The 12,610-nt window shown below is 40.7% G+C and overlaps 1 protein-coding gene across 1 annotated transcript; it reads left to right on the top strand.

The window, feature by feature from the left end:
* Positions 1 to 1,345: 1,345 nt before the first annotated feature.
* LOC141911776 (insulin-induced gene 2 protein-like) lies at positions 1,346 to 10,629 on the top strand. Its single transcript, XM_074802814.1, has 6 exons — positions 1,346 to 2,046; positions 3,695 to 4,005; positions 4,494 to 4,618; positions 5,475 to 5,641; positions 6,357 to 6,456; positions 7,218 to 10,629. Exons 1-6 carry the CDS (start codon positions 1,913 to 1,915, stop codon positions 7,257 to 7,259), a joined length of 879 nt encoding a protein of 292 aa, XP_074658915.1. The 5' UTR covers positions 1,346 to 1,912; the 3' UTR covers positions 7,260 to 10,629.
* The last annotated feature ends 1,981 nt before the right edge of the window (positions 10,630 to 12,610 follow it).

Raw genomic sequence — 12,610 nt, 5'->3', positions numbered from 1 at the left:
GGCGGTTTACAGCGCTGCCAACTGATCCTGATTTTCAGTATTTTGTTACTATTCTATAATGGGAAATACTGATTAGATTTGTTTAAAGCATAGGCCTCTAGGCCTATAGAAATGAGGGGCGGATCCGGGGCCCTATCTCGAGGGGGTTCTGAATTGTATTAAAATGGCACTCAATTTTAAGGGGGCGCTTTCTATATGAAATCACGACAAAAAGGGTACTAAACATCAAACTTGTGGTTTTCAGGGGTAATCACTACGCGAAATCATGCCAAACAAGGGCATTTTTACGTCAAATCCATGGATAAAGGGGCACAGACAATGCTCGACGGTTTTCCAGAACCCTTGGAACATTTTCTTTCATATTTCAATGAAAAGTTTTCTGAAAAACTTTCAATTTTTTTTCGATGGCACTTTTCAGCGGTTGGCAGCCCTGGGTTCACCACTCAAACACAGACACCTTTTCAATAGGCTAACATAGGTATCAATGTATATATAAACATTGTAACATTTAGAAAATTCATTCTTAATTAGGCTTAGAGTATTTTTAGGGTCCAAATAATATTATTGTAACAGTTAGAAAATTAATTCTTACAGTTAAGGCTTAGAGAATTTATAGGGTCCGAATAATGTTTTAGGGCCGCTTAGGATTAAGGATCTAAAGATCAAGGGCTAGGTCTATAGGCCTAACAACATTAGCACTGGTAGCTGGAAGGTCCAGTAGTAAAAATTACTTCTGACAGAAATATCTGTATCCGTGTAGTTTTTTGATTTAGTCCAATTTGAGACGATCGTAAGTAAAGCATTTTCATAATAATGTTGATGTTATCGAGTACTACTATTATCTTTATGCCCATCGATGTATTATCTCGATAACCCTGCGCGTAGGTAATAAAAATTACGCCAGGAGATGCCTACGTTTTTCGAGAGGCTTGCCCTAGATTTCGTCGTAGATTTCAAGTGTGTTATTGTTGTCGATTGATAATCATATGATTGGAGATCACACCATGTTCGCGGCTCGGTCCATTCAGATCCGAGGGCGAGTAGGTCGTCATTTCCCTGCAATGCATTTAGTTCTCCCGCGAATATTACATTTCCTTAAGTATTTGTAAGCGGTTTATGCTACATTTAGCGTTAGTATATCCGTTAATTTCTAGTGAATTTAGTAGTTAAGTTTTCTCCAATAAGTCAAGCCCTCTACCTGTCTCCCCTGCGCGATAATAGACGCGTCCGACTGGTTGTGAATGGGATAATCTATGCTAATGCATATCACACCATGTTCACGCGTGTAAACACCGCGAGCACATGGCTAATTAGCATAAACAACAGCTGATATCGATGGTGCTATTATGACTGGGTTTGTTCGGTTCATCACTCGTCCTCAGTCATCTCTAGTACGCGGAGACGCTGAGCTTTGTTTGGAGCGATTTCCCGACTGAAGAATTTTAAACACCGCGGATTTATAAATCTAGCTTTTAACAGTCGGGGACAGAACATTCTGAAATTAACTTCAAAACCTTTGCTAAGTCGTCTCTAGGAATAGCGTAACTAACACATGGCAGCATTTCTGTTCGGAGAAGCTTAACACGCATACCTACCTTGTTGATTTGAGGAGGGTTCGGATTTTAGATTATATCGGCGATTTTATTTTCGGAAGAACTTAACGGATTCGCTTCTGGAATTTATTTCATAGCAGTTTGGAAACCGAAAATACCGAATTCGATATTTTGATTGTCAAAATCGCGAAAAAAGGACGTGCATTCGCCTTGGTTGAAAAGGCGCTCTCTGGAACAAAGGATTTACTGGCTACTGAAAATTAACTGTAGGCCTCATTGAAGAAATTGCGCAAAAAAGACACGCTCGTTTGAAGAGGGAATTAAGAGTTGTTAGTTTTGCGGCGGCCCCGGTAAAAACGATGGGGTTGATTACAGAGAATAATAACGACATTGGTTGGAGCAGCAGCAGCGGCGGCGCCGGTAGAGATGAGGAGAACGAGGAGAAGAAGGAATCGTTCTACCGACAGATAGATCATAGTTATTATATACAGCTGTACGTATCCACGACAGAAAAAAAGTTCAAAATCGTTCAGCCGAAGTTCCATTTTTCGTCGCAACAAAAACCCGGGCCCGGTTTTATAGACCGGTAATACCTTTAACCCGGGGGCTAAGCCAATTGAAAATGTGTTAAGTTAGCCCACGGGTTGAAGGTTATACCAGTCTATAAAACCGGGCCGAGGTTATATATTTCAAACCATGCACTGCTCAAGTATTTGTTATCTAAAAGGTGCATGGTTTTTTTTTAATCTGACCTTCTGAACGTTATTATCTATGTAGGTTTTGAAATGATCTTTGAGCAGGGGCTTGTGATATCCCGCGCTTGCGATCACTATCGGGGGGGGGGGGAGGTTTGTGTTCGAAACAATCGGAACTTTTTTTTAAAGTCCGGCCTGAGTCGCACAGTTGCGAGTCCATAAGTTTTCATAAAGCTGGCCGTTTTTTTTTTAGAATTTTTTGTTACTGAAAAGTTGTTAGATTTAATAGCCATGGAACCGTTATTGCTGTAGTACAGGCTCGTAGCCGGCCATGTCTTTGGGCGATTTGATTTTCATCATTTTTCGACTTTAGGCAAGGCAGCCACGCGCTAATGTTCGGGTCCTTTAGAGTACTTGCGCTGAAAATGTATCGAAAATGAGACGCAGAGTTCAAATGCTTGCATTCTATATAAAGTAGTGCCAAAAATTCAGGAAAAGCCCCTCTCTGAAAGTGGGATATTATTTTCGAAAAAAAAAACGCCCAGAATTTCGACCCGACCTGCGTCTCTACGCGATCACTTTAAGAATCGGGCTCCCGGGTCCAGTTCCACAGTTCTGATTTAAGATTTAGCTCTGAGTTAACTAATTGAAAATAAACTAACTCTAGCTCTAACTTACAACTGTGCAACCGAGCCCTGGGTCCAGTTTCCCAAAAAAAGTTTAACTCAAATTTTTGGTGTAATTGCTATTGGTTACTTCATGTTTTCAATGAGGACAACAACAATTCAAACTTAACCGTTTTAGGCTTAAACTTTTTCGTTAAACTGGGCCGTGGTTATGTAATTTCTTGTGACTTGTTTGGTGTTGGTTTTCAGACAGCCAGCTGTCAGTTATCAGGAGCAGTCTGTCATATGTCGCCATTTCAATCTTCTACAACAGCCTGTATAGGTGTCATCGGGTCAATTCATAATCCACACATTTATACATGTTCGATTGAACTAGCCGGATTTAATTTGGAAGTTAGGCGTCGACCAGGGCATTCGATATGATTCAGTCATCTAACGGGGTGATACTAAAGTATTATGACTGACTTAAATTTTTTTCCCCGAAAATAACGTTTTTTTTTTTTCTCAAACATTTAGCTACTATAAAGAGGTCAAAGACCTAAACGTTTAAAGAACTTTGTTTTGCCCGAAATTAAGATATGGAATATTTGACTTCGACCTGATACTAATAGAAAAAAATACGTGGAAAAACACCGGCCCGTTCAAAGTCCTGCTCATTTCAAACCATATAAAAAACGGGAAATGGTATTGTTTTGGTTTAGTGGGTCAAGTGCTGCGTGCTTCAAACAAATCTTTGAATTCGCTTTGGCACAAAAAAAAATCATATTTCGTTTATTTGAACGTAATATTAAAACGTTTTCTTCGTTGTCCGTTTTTTTAGAAGTCGCTGTTCAGTTTGTAAACATCATTCCAACTATAAACAATACGAACTGTTCGCCGACACGAACAGCAGACGCATCGTTGCCACGACGACGAGCAGACGACCTCCGACTGTTTACAACTACAAAATGAAGATCTCTCGTCAACACTTATTGCTGAGATTCAGCGTTCTGTTCGCGACCGGCGTTTTCTTCGCGCTCGTACTTAACCTGCTGCAGGTGCAGCGTAAAATCACGATATTTCCGCCGGAGATGTTGCTGACGATATTCTCGTCGGCCTGGTGGGTGCCGCCCGCCTGCGGTATCGCAGCTGGTAAGTGTTTTCGGCGGTGGGGGTTTTGTAAAATGAAAATGATGAGCAACTGACAGTGCTACTGCAGTAATAGAGGATTCCACTCGGCTGAGAAAATTCCATTTGTGGCAAGTGAGGATTCACCAGGTGTCACTAGTATGCAGTAGCATATCAACTATTGCAGCAAAAGAGGGTTCCACTTGTTTGAAGTGATGATCCACTAGGTGTCGCTAGTGTGCAGTAGGACATCAACTACTGCGGCGATGGAGGATTCTACTTGTAGAAAGTCAGGATCTACCAGATGCCACTAGCGTGCAGTAGGACATCAACTTTAATGCAGCAATAGCTGATTCCATTTGCGGCAAGTGAGTGTCCACCAGATGACACCCGTAGCTACTCCGTCCTCTGCACGCTAGTCCCCTTTTCACAGCAATTATCGTGACAGTAATAATTTCGGGAAGTTTTTTCGCCTGATTGTTAATGAATTTGTTGTTGTTATGTATTTTCAGCTATAATCGGTCTATTGTACCCGTGTTTAGATCACAAACTCGGCGAGGTTCACAGTTATAAACGCGAGTGGTCGAGTGTAATGAGATGTGTCGCTGTGTTCGTCGGTATCAATCATGCCAGCACCGTATCCTTTCAGTTGCGAAAAAATCGCGAGGCAGGGGGAATATAGATCTTGAGTCAGTTAAGTGCCAAAATGAAATGTGTCTCGGTTTTCTAAGTGAACTGCTATATCAAGAATGTTTGAATGTTTTTGAACTATTGGTCTGTGCCCAGTTTCACGAAAAAGCCTAAAATTTTTAAATTGTTGTCCTCATTGAATTATATGAAATACCGGTAACCAATAGCGATTGCACCAAAAATTTGAGTTAAACTTTTTTGTGGAACTGTGCCCAGTTTTATAGACTGGTATTTCCTTTAACCCGCAGGGCTAACTCAATTGATAACGAATTGAGTTAACTCCCAGGTTAAAGGAAATATCTGTCTATAAAACTAGGCCCTGGTGTTTGTAGTTCTTTTTCGAGTAGAATTGTCACAGGTGATGCACTGAACGCATTTGAAGTCTAGATGATCAGACTTTGTAAGTGTGCTGATTAAACCTCTAATGTCTGGTGTTCGTCGTTCATTTTCAATTAAAAATGTTTCGGCTGAAGTACTGAACACATTTGAAGTGTGGACGATCTGTTCTGAAAGTGCTGATGAAATGTTTACTATCCGGTGTTTGTCGTTTAATTTCAATCAGAAATGTCTCTGGTGAAGTACTGAACACATGTTAGCGCGACCAGTTTTTGAAAGTGCTGATACAATGTCTAATTTCTGGTGTTTGTATATGCAGTTCAGTTTTGATTAGAATTGTCTAGAGCGAAGCGCTGAATGCAAGAAGTGTGGATGATCACTTTTAGAACGCGTGCCGTTAAAATTTCTTGAAAAAATATCTCGAACAAAACGCTTCTATTTTACGATCCTTAACCGGTTTTATATAGAAAATTGCCTATGCCAATAATTTCCAGTTGTCGCTATCTCTAGCTGCGATGTCTATCGGATTGTGGTGGTTGTTCGACCGCTCGAGAAGCGGGTTCGGTCTCGGCGTCGCCATCGCCGTCATAGCAACGTTCGTTACTCAGTTACTCGTCTATCACGGAGTCTATCGGTGAGTGTTTGCAATTATCCCGCCCCTCTGGTCGGGGCTGGGATTACGTTCATCCCCCGGGGAGGGGATCAACGCTACAACGGATTACTGGTTCGTTCGTTTCGAATTAATCTCTACCCGGGATTTAACACCCTTTTATGAAGCGTTTATCCCTGCGGCTAATTCATTCTGTCAATTTAGTCAGAATGTAGGTTACGCGTAGTTTAAACCTGAAGAGTTTAACCAGTTTGAACTCAACAGTTAACCTCTTTCACCCCTAGATAGTGAGGTACCAGTACCAGCAAATGCCTTAACTATTCACTGGGTTATTCCTGGTGAAAATAAGTTCATTTTCGATCAGATTGAATTTGATTTTGAGGCTTCCAAATATGAAAATTATTTAACGAGTCATTGTATAGATAAAGATCCACTTCCTCGCTCGGTGTATCATATGGATTTCGATGAAAAATTGATTTACTATTTAATGAGAAAAAGAGATACGAATTTGATTGAAATGTTGCGGAGATGCAGAAATCGGAGCGCGGTAACCCATTGCCGCTAGCGATCCTCGCGGATTAACGTCGAATCCTCGCTTGCCTCGGTATGGTTCCAAAAAAAAATTGTTCATCAAACCCCGGCCCCGGTTTATCGATGGTAATTTTATTCCTGCGAAAAAACGAAATACTTCGTGAAAAAAATGTTTAATAATGTGCGTATTTCTGGTGTCTTATTTCAGTTACACGGAGCCAGACTTTTTGTACGTTCGATCGTGGCTTCCTTGTATATTTTTCTCCGGTGGCGTCACAATGGGAAACATCGGTCGCCAGTTAGCTGTGGTAAGTCGATAGACGGTGTCTGTTTTGATTCGGTCACGATTTTTAAGTGAACAGGGTTCCCACGACTCCTCGATTCCTTGAAAATTCCTAAGCCGAAAATGTTTTTCAAGGTCCTTGAATATGCCTGAATTGTGAGAATGGTTTTTAGGATAAAAACGAAAATTCGAGGTTTTAATAAATTCTGTATAGTTTTGATGTTTTAAAATCTCTTTCGAACTTTTGTGATTGTGGATATCTCATTCGTCTCTTGCGATTTATTGCGTAGTTTTATCACTTTATCCTTGAAAACTCGATGAATTTTGAGAAATTGTCAAGAATAGTTTTCGGTTTTAGGTGTAGTCATCGGCCTTGTACACAAGATTGCCCCGAATTAACGGTTTACTGAGATTAACCGTACCGATTTAGAAAGAGTCAACAGTAATGATCACATCGGAGCGCTCCGTAGTTAGGAGTGCTCCTTAAGACAGTTTTTGGGGGTAGTTAGCACAAATGTGGAGTCGGAGATACCAATATGGCGTCTTTTTCAATATGGGGCGTTTTCATCCCTGGCTTACACCTTACAATTCAGGCCGCTTATGCCTAAGTTCTTTTTGAGCGTGTATCTATTGTTTCTGTTAGTATTGATTCGATCATTTATTCCTTCGGAGATACCTCCGGCTGGAAAAATGGCCTCGCAAATGGGTTCATGGCTTCGGATGAACAATGCCATAACAAATCCAGTATTATGATAATAATTGTGATATTTATCTTATTATTTACAGCACGATTACATCGAGGACAGCTCGAAGGAACACATAGAATAATAAAAATGGCGCTGAAGCGTTGTCTGCGATATAGAAAACTGTTTTTAAAAAGCGTATATCCGGATATTTCAGCGAAAAAGGGACACGTCGTGACGCGTATTTGAAGTTCGTGAACTAGTAAGTGCCCGTCGCCGCCGGTAACCTGTGTTTACGATATAGGACGTATTTTGCGTCGGTCGAAGGCGGCGCTGGAAAACGAAAGACGCGGACTCGCCTAAAGACGACGTAATATAAATGGCTTCTCAGAGTGCGGCGGCGTTATTTTGATCTCTTGTTCTGTACATATTACACACGCGTATTTATGAAAATCGACGGATCGTGTGTTCGACCGTTTTACCGCGGTCGGTCGGTCGGTTCCGCGTTAAATCGCGCGTTGCGTAGTCGGGAGAGAAAGCTGATATTTTTATACGGTACGAAATTATTGTAAATATATTCGTTTAAGAAATGTCCGTCTGATTTTTTGGCGTGTTACGTATTTGATGTAGGTATTGTATCTGCGGCCTGGAACGACTCCCTTCAGATATTCACCAGATTATAGTACGAAATGTGGAGTTCTAAACTCATATGGAATCGGGATGATAAGATTTTGAAAGCATTCTCATAAAACGTCTAATGTCTGGTGTTTGTAGTTCATTTACGATTAAAAATGTCTCTGGTGAAGCATTGAACACATGTGTGAAGTGTGCGCGGTCGGTTTTTGAAGGCGCGCTGATAAAACGTCTCTTAATATTCTGTGCTCGTCCTTCATTTTCATCCGATGAAGTGTGGATGATCAGAAATTGTAAGATCCTTACCACTTACGAATATAGAAAATGGCTACGAAATCGTACGGAATGTCCGAGGGGTCGCGAAATCTAGGTTGCCGTCTGATACCCGCGCATTACGGCCAGTCTGCAGTAGTCTGTTTCCGTTTCCTGTTTAAAAAAACTTGTATTACTGAATTCCTAGTCATGTCGTAAGCGTCCAATTCGAGCACAAAGTATCGCTATCCTATTTTCTTTACGAATAGGGTAGAATTGGAAATTTCTGAGATTTAGTTGTCGAATAAACACTATGATCCGTGTATACTGTAGATAAATGAACAAATCCCACACTTCGAATTATCATTTTGAAACCACAACGTTTCGGCTGTCGACTAACAGCCATCATCAGGTGGAATGATGGCTGTTATGGAATGATGGCCGTCAATGTGAATGATCACATTCCACCTGGTGATGGCTGTTAGTCGACAGCCGAAACGTTGTGGTTTCAAAATGATAAATTCTATCCTATAATTTAACACGAAGTGTGGGATTTCTTCATTTTTCTGAGATTTAGTTCTTTTTTTTTCGCGTGACTAAGTCTCTCTCGAAATTTCTGAAATTCGTCGAGCAATTGTCCAGTTCGTCTTTCGCTTTACTGAGAATTAACTTGAGATTTTTGTACGCGTCGTTAATCGTTTCGAGACTCGTAAGTCTTTAAAATGGGCATTAAAAATCAGAAATCAGTATTCCATAAATACGAATGTTTGAAAAAAAAACTATAAATTGTAATTTACAGAAAGTGTGTGATAGAATTTCTTATTTTTGCTTAGGAAATGAAAAAGACACGAAATGTGTGAAATTAATTTCGATTCATTGAAAATGAATTTTGTGATTCTGTCAGTCTTTATTTGTCGGTGCCAGTTTAACACATGATTTTATATGCAGTGATAAAAAGATTGTATCTTAACGTTTTAATTTACGGTTCGTTATCGCGTAAGTAGCAGGATTGAAGCCCTTTTCGATCGCGTTCTCACCGAAGACTTGGTATTTATTGTTCTCGTTCGAAGACTTCGGCCGAAGAATTTGCAGAAACCGTCGAATTGCGGTAATCGAAAAAAGAATGGTAATGATTCCTGTTCGGGCAGAGCACATTCAAAAAAGGGCTTACGGGTTTGATACGACCGCTGAAATTAAGTGTACACGTAGAATAGGTTAGGTTTAGTTGTAATTGTGGTTGATTAGTTAGAATAAGTTGCCGTTGGGACGAGGGTGAAGTACGAGCCCACGCTAGCACCATGGGTCGGGGGCATATGCAGTGTGTTGAGGCCAGTTGCTTAAAGGTTGGTTAAAGATACCATAGCAAGAATGGGCTTTTAATTGTTACTCTGTCAACTATCCACTGGTTAACTCTAACCAACCTTTGAGCAACTGGTCCCAGGCGTATTCGCGCGTTATGCGCAACATTCGTTTTGGAACTAATGACGACCATCGCGAAAAAAGTTCTGTTGAAAATCCTTACTGCTCGGTGAATGAGCACAGGCTTAAAGGCTTTCATGAGTCGGCAGAATTGATTAAAACTTTTTAAAAGTTTTTAAATAGAATGATGTTCTAGTTGTTGGTTGAATGCGTCATTATTCGGTACCTACCGTCGAAAGCGGGTACCGTACATATCAAAATTTGAAGAAAAAAAAAAATCTTGTCATTACTACTTAATGTTTCAGGTAACTGTGAACACGGTACAAAGTACTGAATAAACCACTGTCCAGGAACTGTATTTATCATATCATCTTTGCTTATGGGTCTTAACTTACTTATACGGGGTACCGGCACTCACCAGATGGCGCCATAAAACACGAACCGTTACGCGAACCGTTCCAGGGTCCAGTTGCCAACAGTTGGTTGAAGATAACCGGCGGATAAATACTGTAAGTGACAATGAAATTTCACTTGTCGCTGTATCAACTATCCACTGGTTAACTCGAACCAAATCTTGAGCAACTGGCCCCTGGTTTACGTCTAAGCAAAGACGCCCGGTTTTACGAAAACGGATTTCAAATGCGTAAGTCGTCATTCGGACAATATTCATCGACGTACTGGGACCAGTTGCTCGGAGGGTGGTTCAAGATAACCGGTGGATAAATACCATAGTAACGATGAACTTATCGTCACCGTGTCTGCTACCCGTACTGGGCCCAGTTTCACAAAAACGATTAAGGCCTAAATCGATTTTAAACGAACCGAATTGATGAAGAAATCAAATTGATTTGAGGGTTAAACCTTTTCGTGAAATTGGGCCCCTTTTAGCTTTAACCAACTTTTGAGCAACTGGATCATGGTTGGTACTGATCAACCAATGACCACGACGAAAGTGAGTTTTTAAGTGTTTTTGTGAATAATTAGTGGGGACATTCTATAGGCTTGAAAATCGTTTTGTAAATGATACGACGATAGTCGTACTGTAAATATAATATTTTGTAAATAGATGATAGCGGTACTGCGGTTATAGAGTAGTACTGTGTAATAAGCAATGCGGGATAAACTGCACGATGCGCAGGGTGGTGTTTAAAAAACATGTTTAAAAAAAATACACGAAAATAAAGCGAGAAAAATGTTTAAAAATCTAATATAAACAATGATTTAGATGTTTGTTTAATATTTAGATGTGAAGTTGCCCTTTTCGTCAAGCACAGATATCGTTAAACCTACTACAAATTTGATATCGATCCCTTCAGAAATCTGCATCTTTTCGGATGTATTTATCTAAAAACATTTTATCAGCGAGGGGTATCCTCCCACTTCTGCTTTACCTGAGGAATGCTATTTTCTGTTGGACCCTTGCCAGCAATTTTCCTAGATCCGCCCTTGGAGAGGAATTATGTCGATGTAAATTTGCCCAAACCCGCTCTAGCTGGGTTATTCTTATCGAGTCCTCCTACGTGAATCTTCATCGAAACATATTTCTGACAGCGTTTTCTGCCGGGGATTCAACCAGACGGACTCCAGCCATCGGAGGATTCCAACATGCGGCTACAGCTACGTACCAAAATATTCTGCAGTCGAAACTCGGTATTACGTCGCTGTTACCCACAAGATCCGTTAAAGAATGGTTCGACGGTAGATTCGTTCAATAGCGTTCACTAAAACAATGCCGCATTGGCAAAATATCCACTCCATTCAATATTATCTGATGAAGCTTCTACTCATTAGAAGCGAAAGCTCGTGCGTCAAATAAATAGTTAACCTATACAGTAGTTAACCATACTACTAATAGTTAACCATACTACTCGTCTCGTTACTTATTTTAAACCTGGTTAACACGGCTACTCTACTACGAATATTTTCAATATTACCAAGCATGAATCATGTTTGTGGATGAAGCTAGGACGTGTATAGGTCTTCCCAGAGATGGTTCGCGGGATGGTTCGCCAGTGTTTCAGCATTCAGCATTCCCCAAATCTACGTATGATTCCCAAATCTTCAATATATCCAACTAGATTCTGGAGACACGCGCTTACAACCTCGACATAGTCGACGTTTCTGAATCTCCAAAAGGTCATCTGACCACAAGGTGAACAATTTAGAATACCCCGAACCAAAATTTTACGCAGCAACAACACTAAACAATCTCGATGCGCGTCTATCGTGTTGGAGGTTTGGTTCTTTTATTGCTGAACGGCTTAATTAATTACCAATTCGTGAAAATTCGATCTCGATCAACAATAGAATTTACATTTACACAGCCAAACGACATCATATGGGCGATTTTACACTTGCCCCCGCCCCCAGCCTGAATACAATAGACGTTGTTACGGTCCCCTACAACCGTTGTAGGCATCTACGTTGAGAAAACAACGGCTAGATACTAGACTACCCCTTCCCCAGCCTCCTGGTGCAACGCTCGACGGGCGCTGAGAATGATATTGCGATTTAAGCAACAATGTCAGGAGAACAGCCTCCCATCTACGTTTTATTTTCTCAATATATGCGTTGAGTCACATGCTTTTATTTTATTTGACGAATGTTTCGAACACGGCGGGGTTTACATTTCTCAGAGGTCATCAACTCAACAACAGCATGTCTGAATTTACTATTAGACAAACAATAGACTAAAAAGTTCATACACGAATCTACGACGGTTAAACCGATGCCGATCTTTCGACGAACCATCAGCGTTTCGTAATGACTCAAATTACCTATTGTAGTATATGGGATACCCGCAAAACCCGAAAACTGAAATTTTTCGATAAATATCGACGATTCGCACCCGACAAAAACAGCTACAAGAGCAAACGACATTCTCGATGCACGTAACTCTAACGTGTTGGAAGTTTGGTTCTTCTTTGCTGAACGACTTTTACCAATTCGTGAAAATTTGATCACAATCAAAGCCACAATAGGAATGGCGTTAACGACGTGCGATCATAGGAGCGACGATACTTAACACCGTGCCCAACCAGCTTTCTACGCGAATCTTCCAATAACGTAATGTCGGGTAGTAGAAAGCGAAATACCTGCCTCGCCTTAGGGTAGGCGAATGGTGAATACAAGGCTGCGGATCAAGAGCTCGGTCCGGAATAAACAAGGGTAAGAAAAAACCAAAACTGAAAG

The sequence above is a fragment of the Tubulanus polymorphus genome, chromosome 10 (assembly GCF_964204645.1).
Source record: "Tubulanus polymorphus chromosome 10, tnTubPoly1.2, whole genome shotgun sequence".
In the NCBI taxonomy this organism is placed as follows: domain Eukaryota; kingdom Metazoa; phylum Nemertea; class Palaeonemertea; order Tubulaniformes; family Tubulanidae; genus Tubulanus; species Tubulanus polymorphus.
This window is presented reverse-complemented; position numbering and strand designations above follow the sequence as displayed.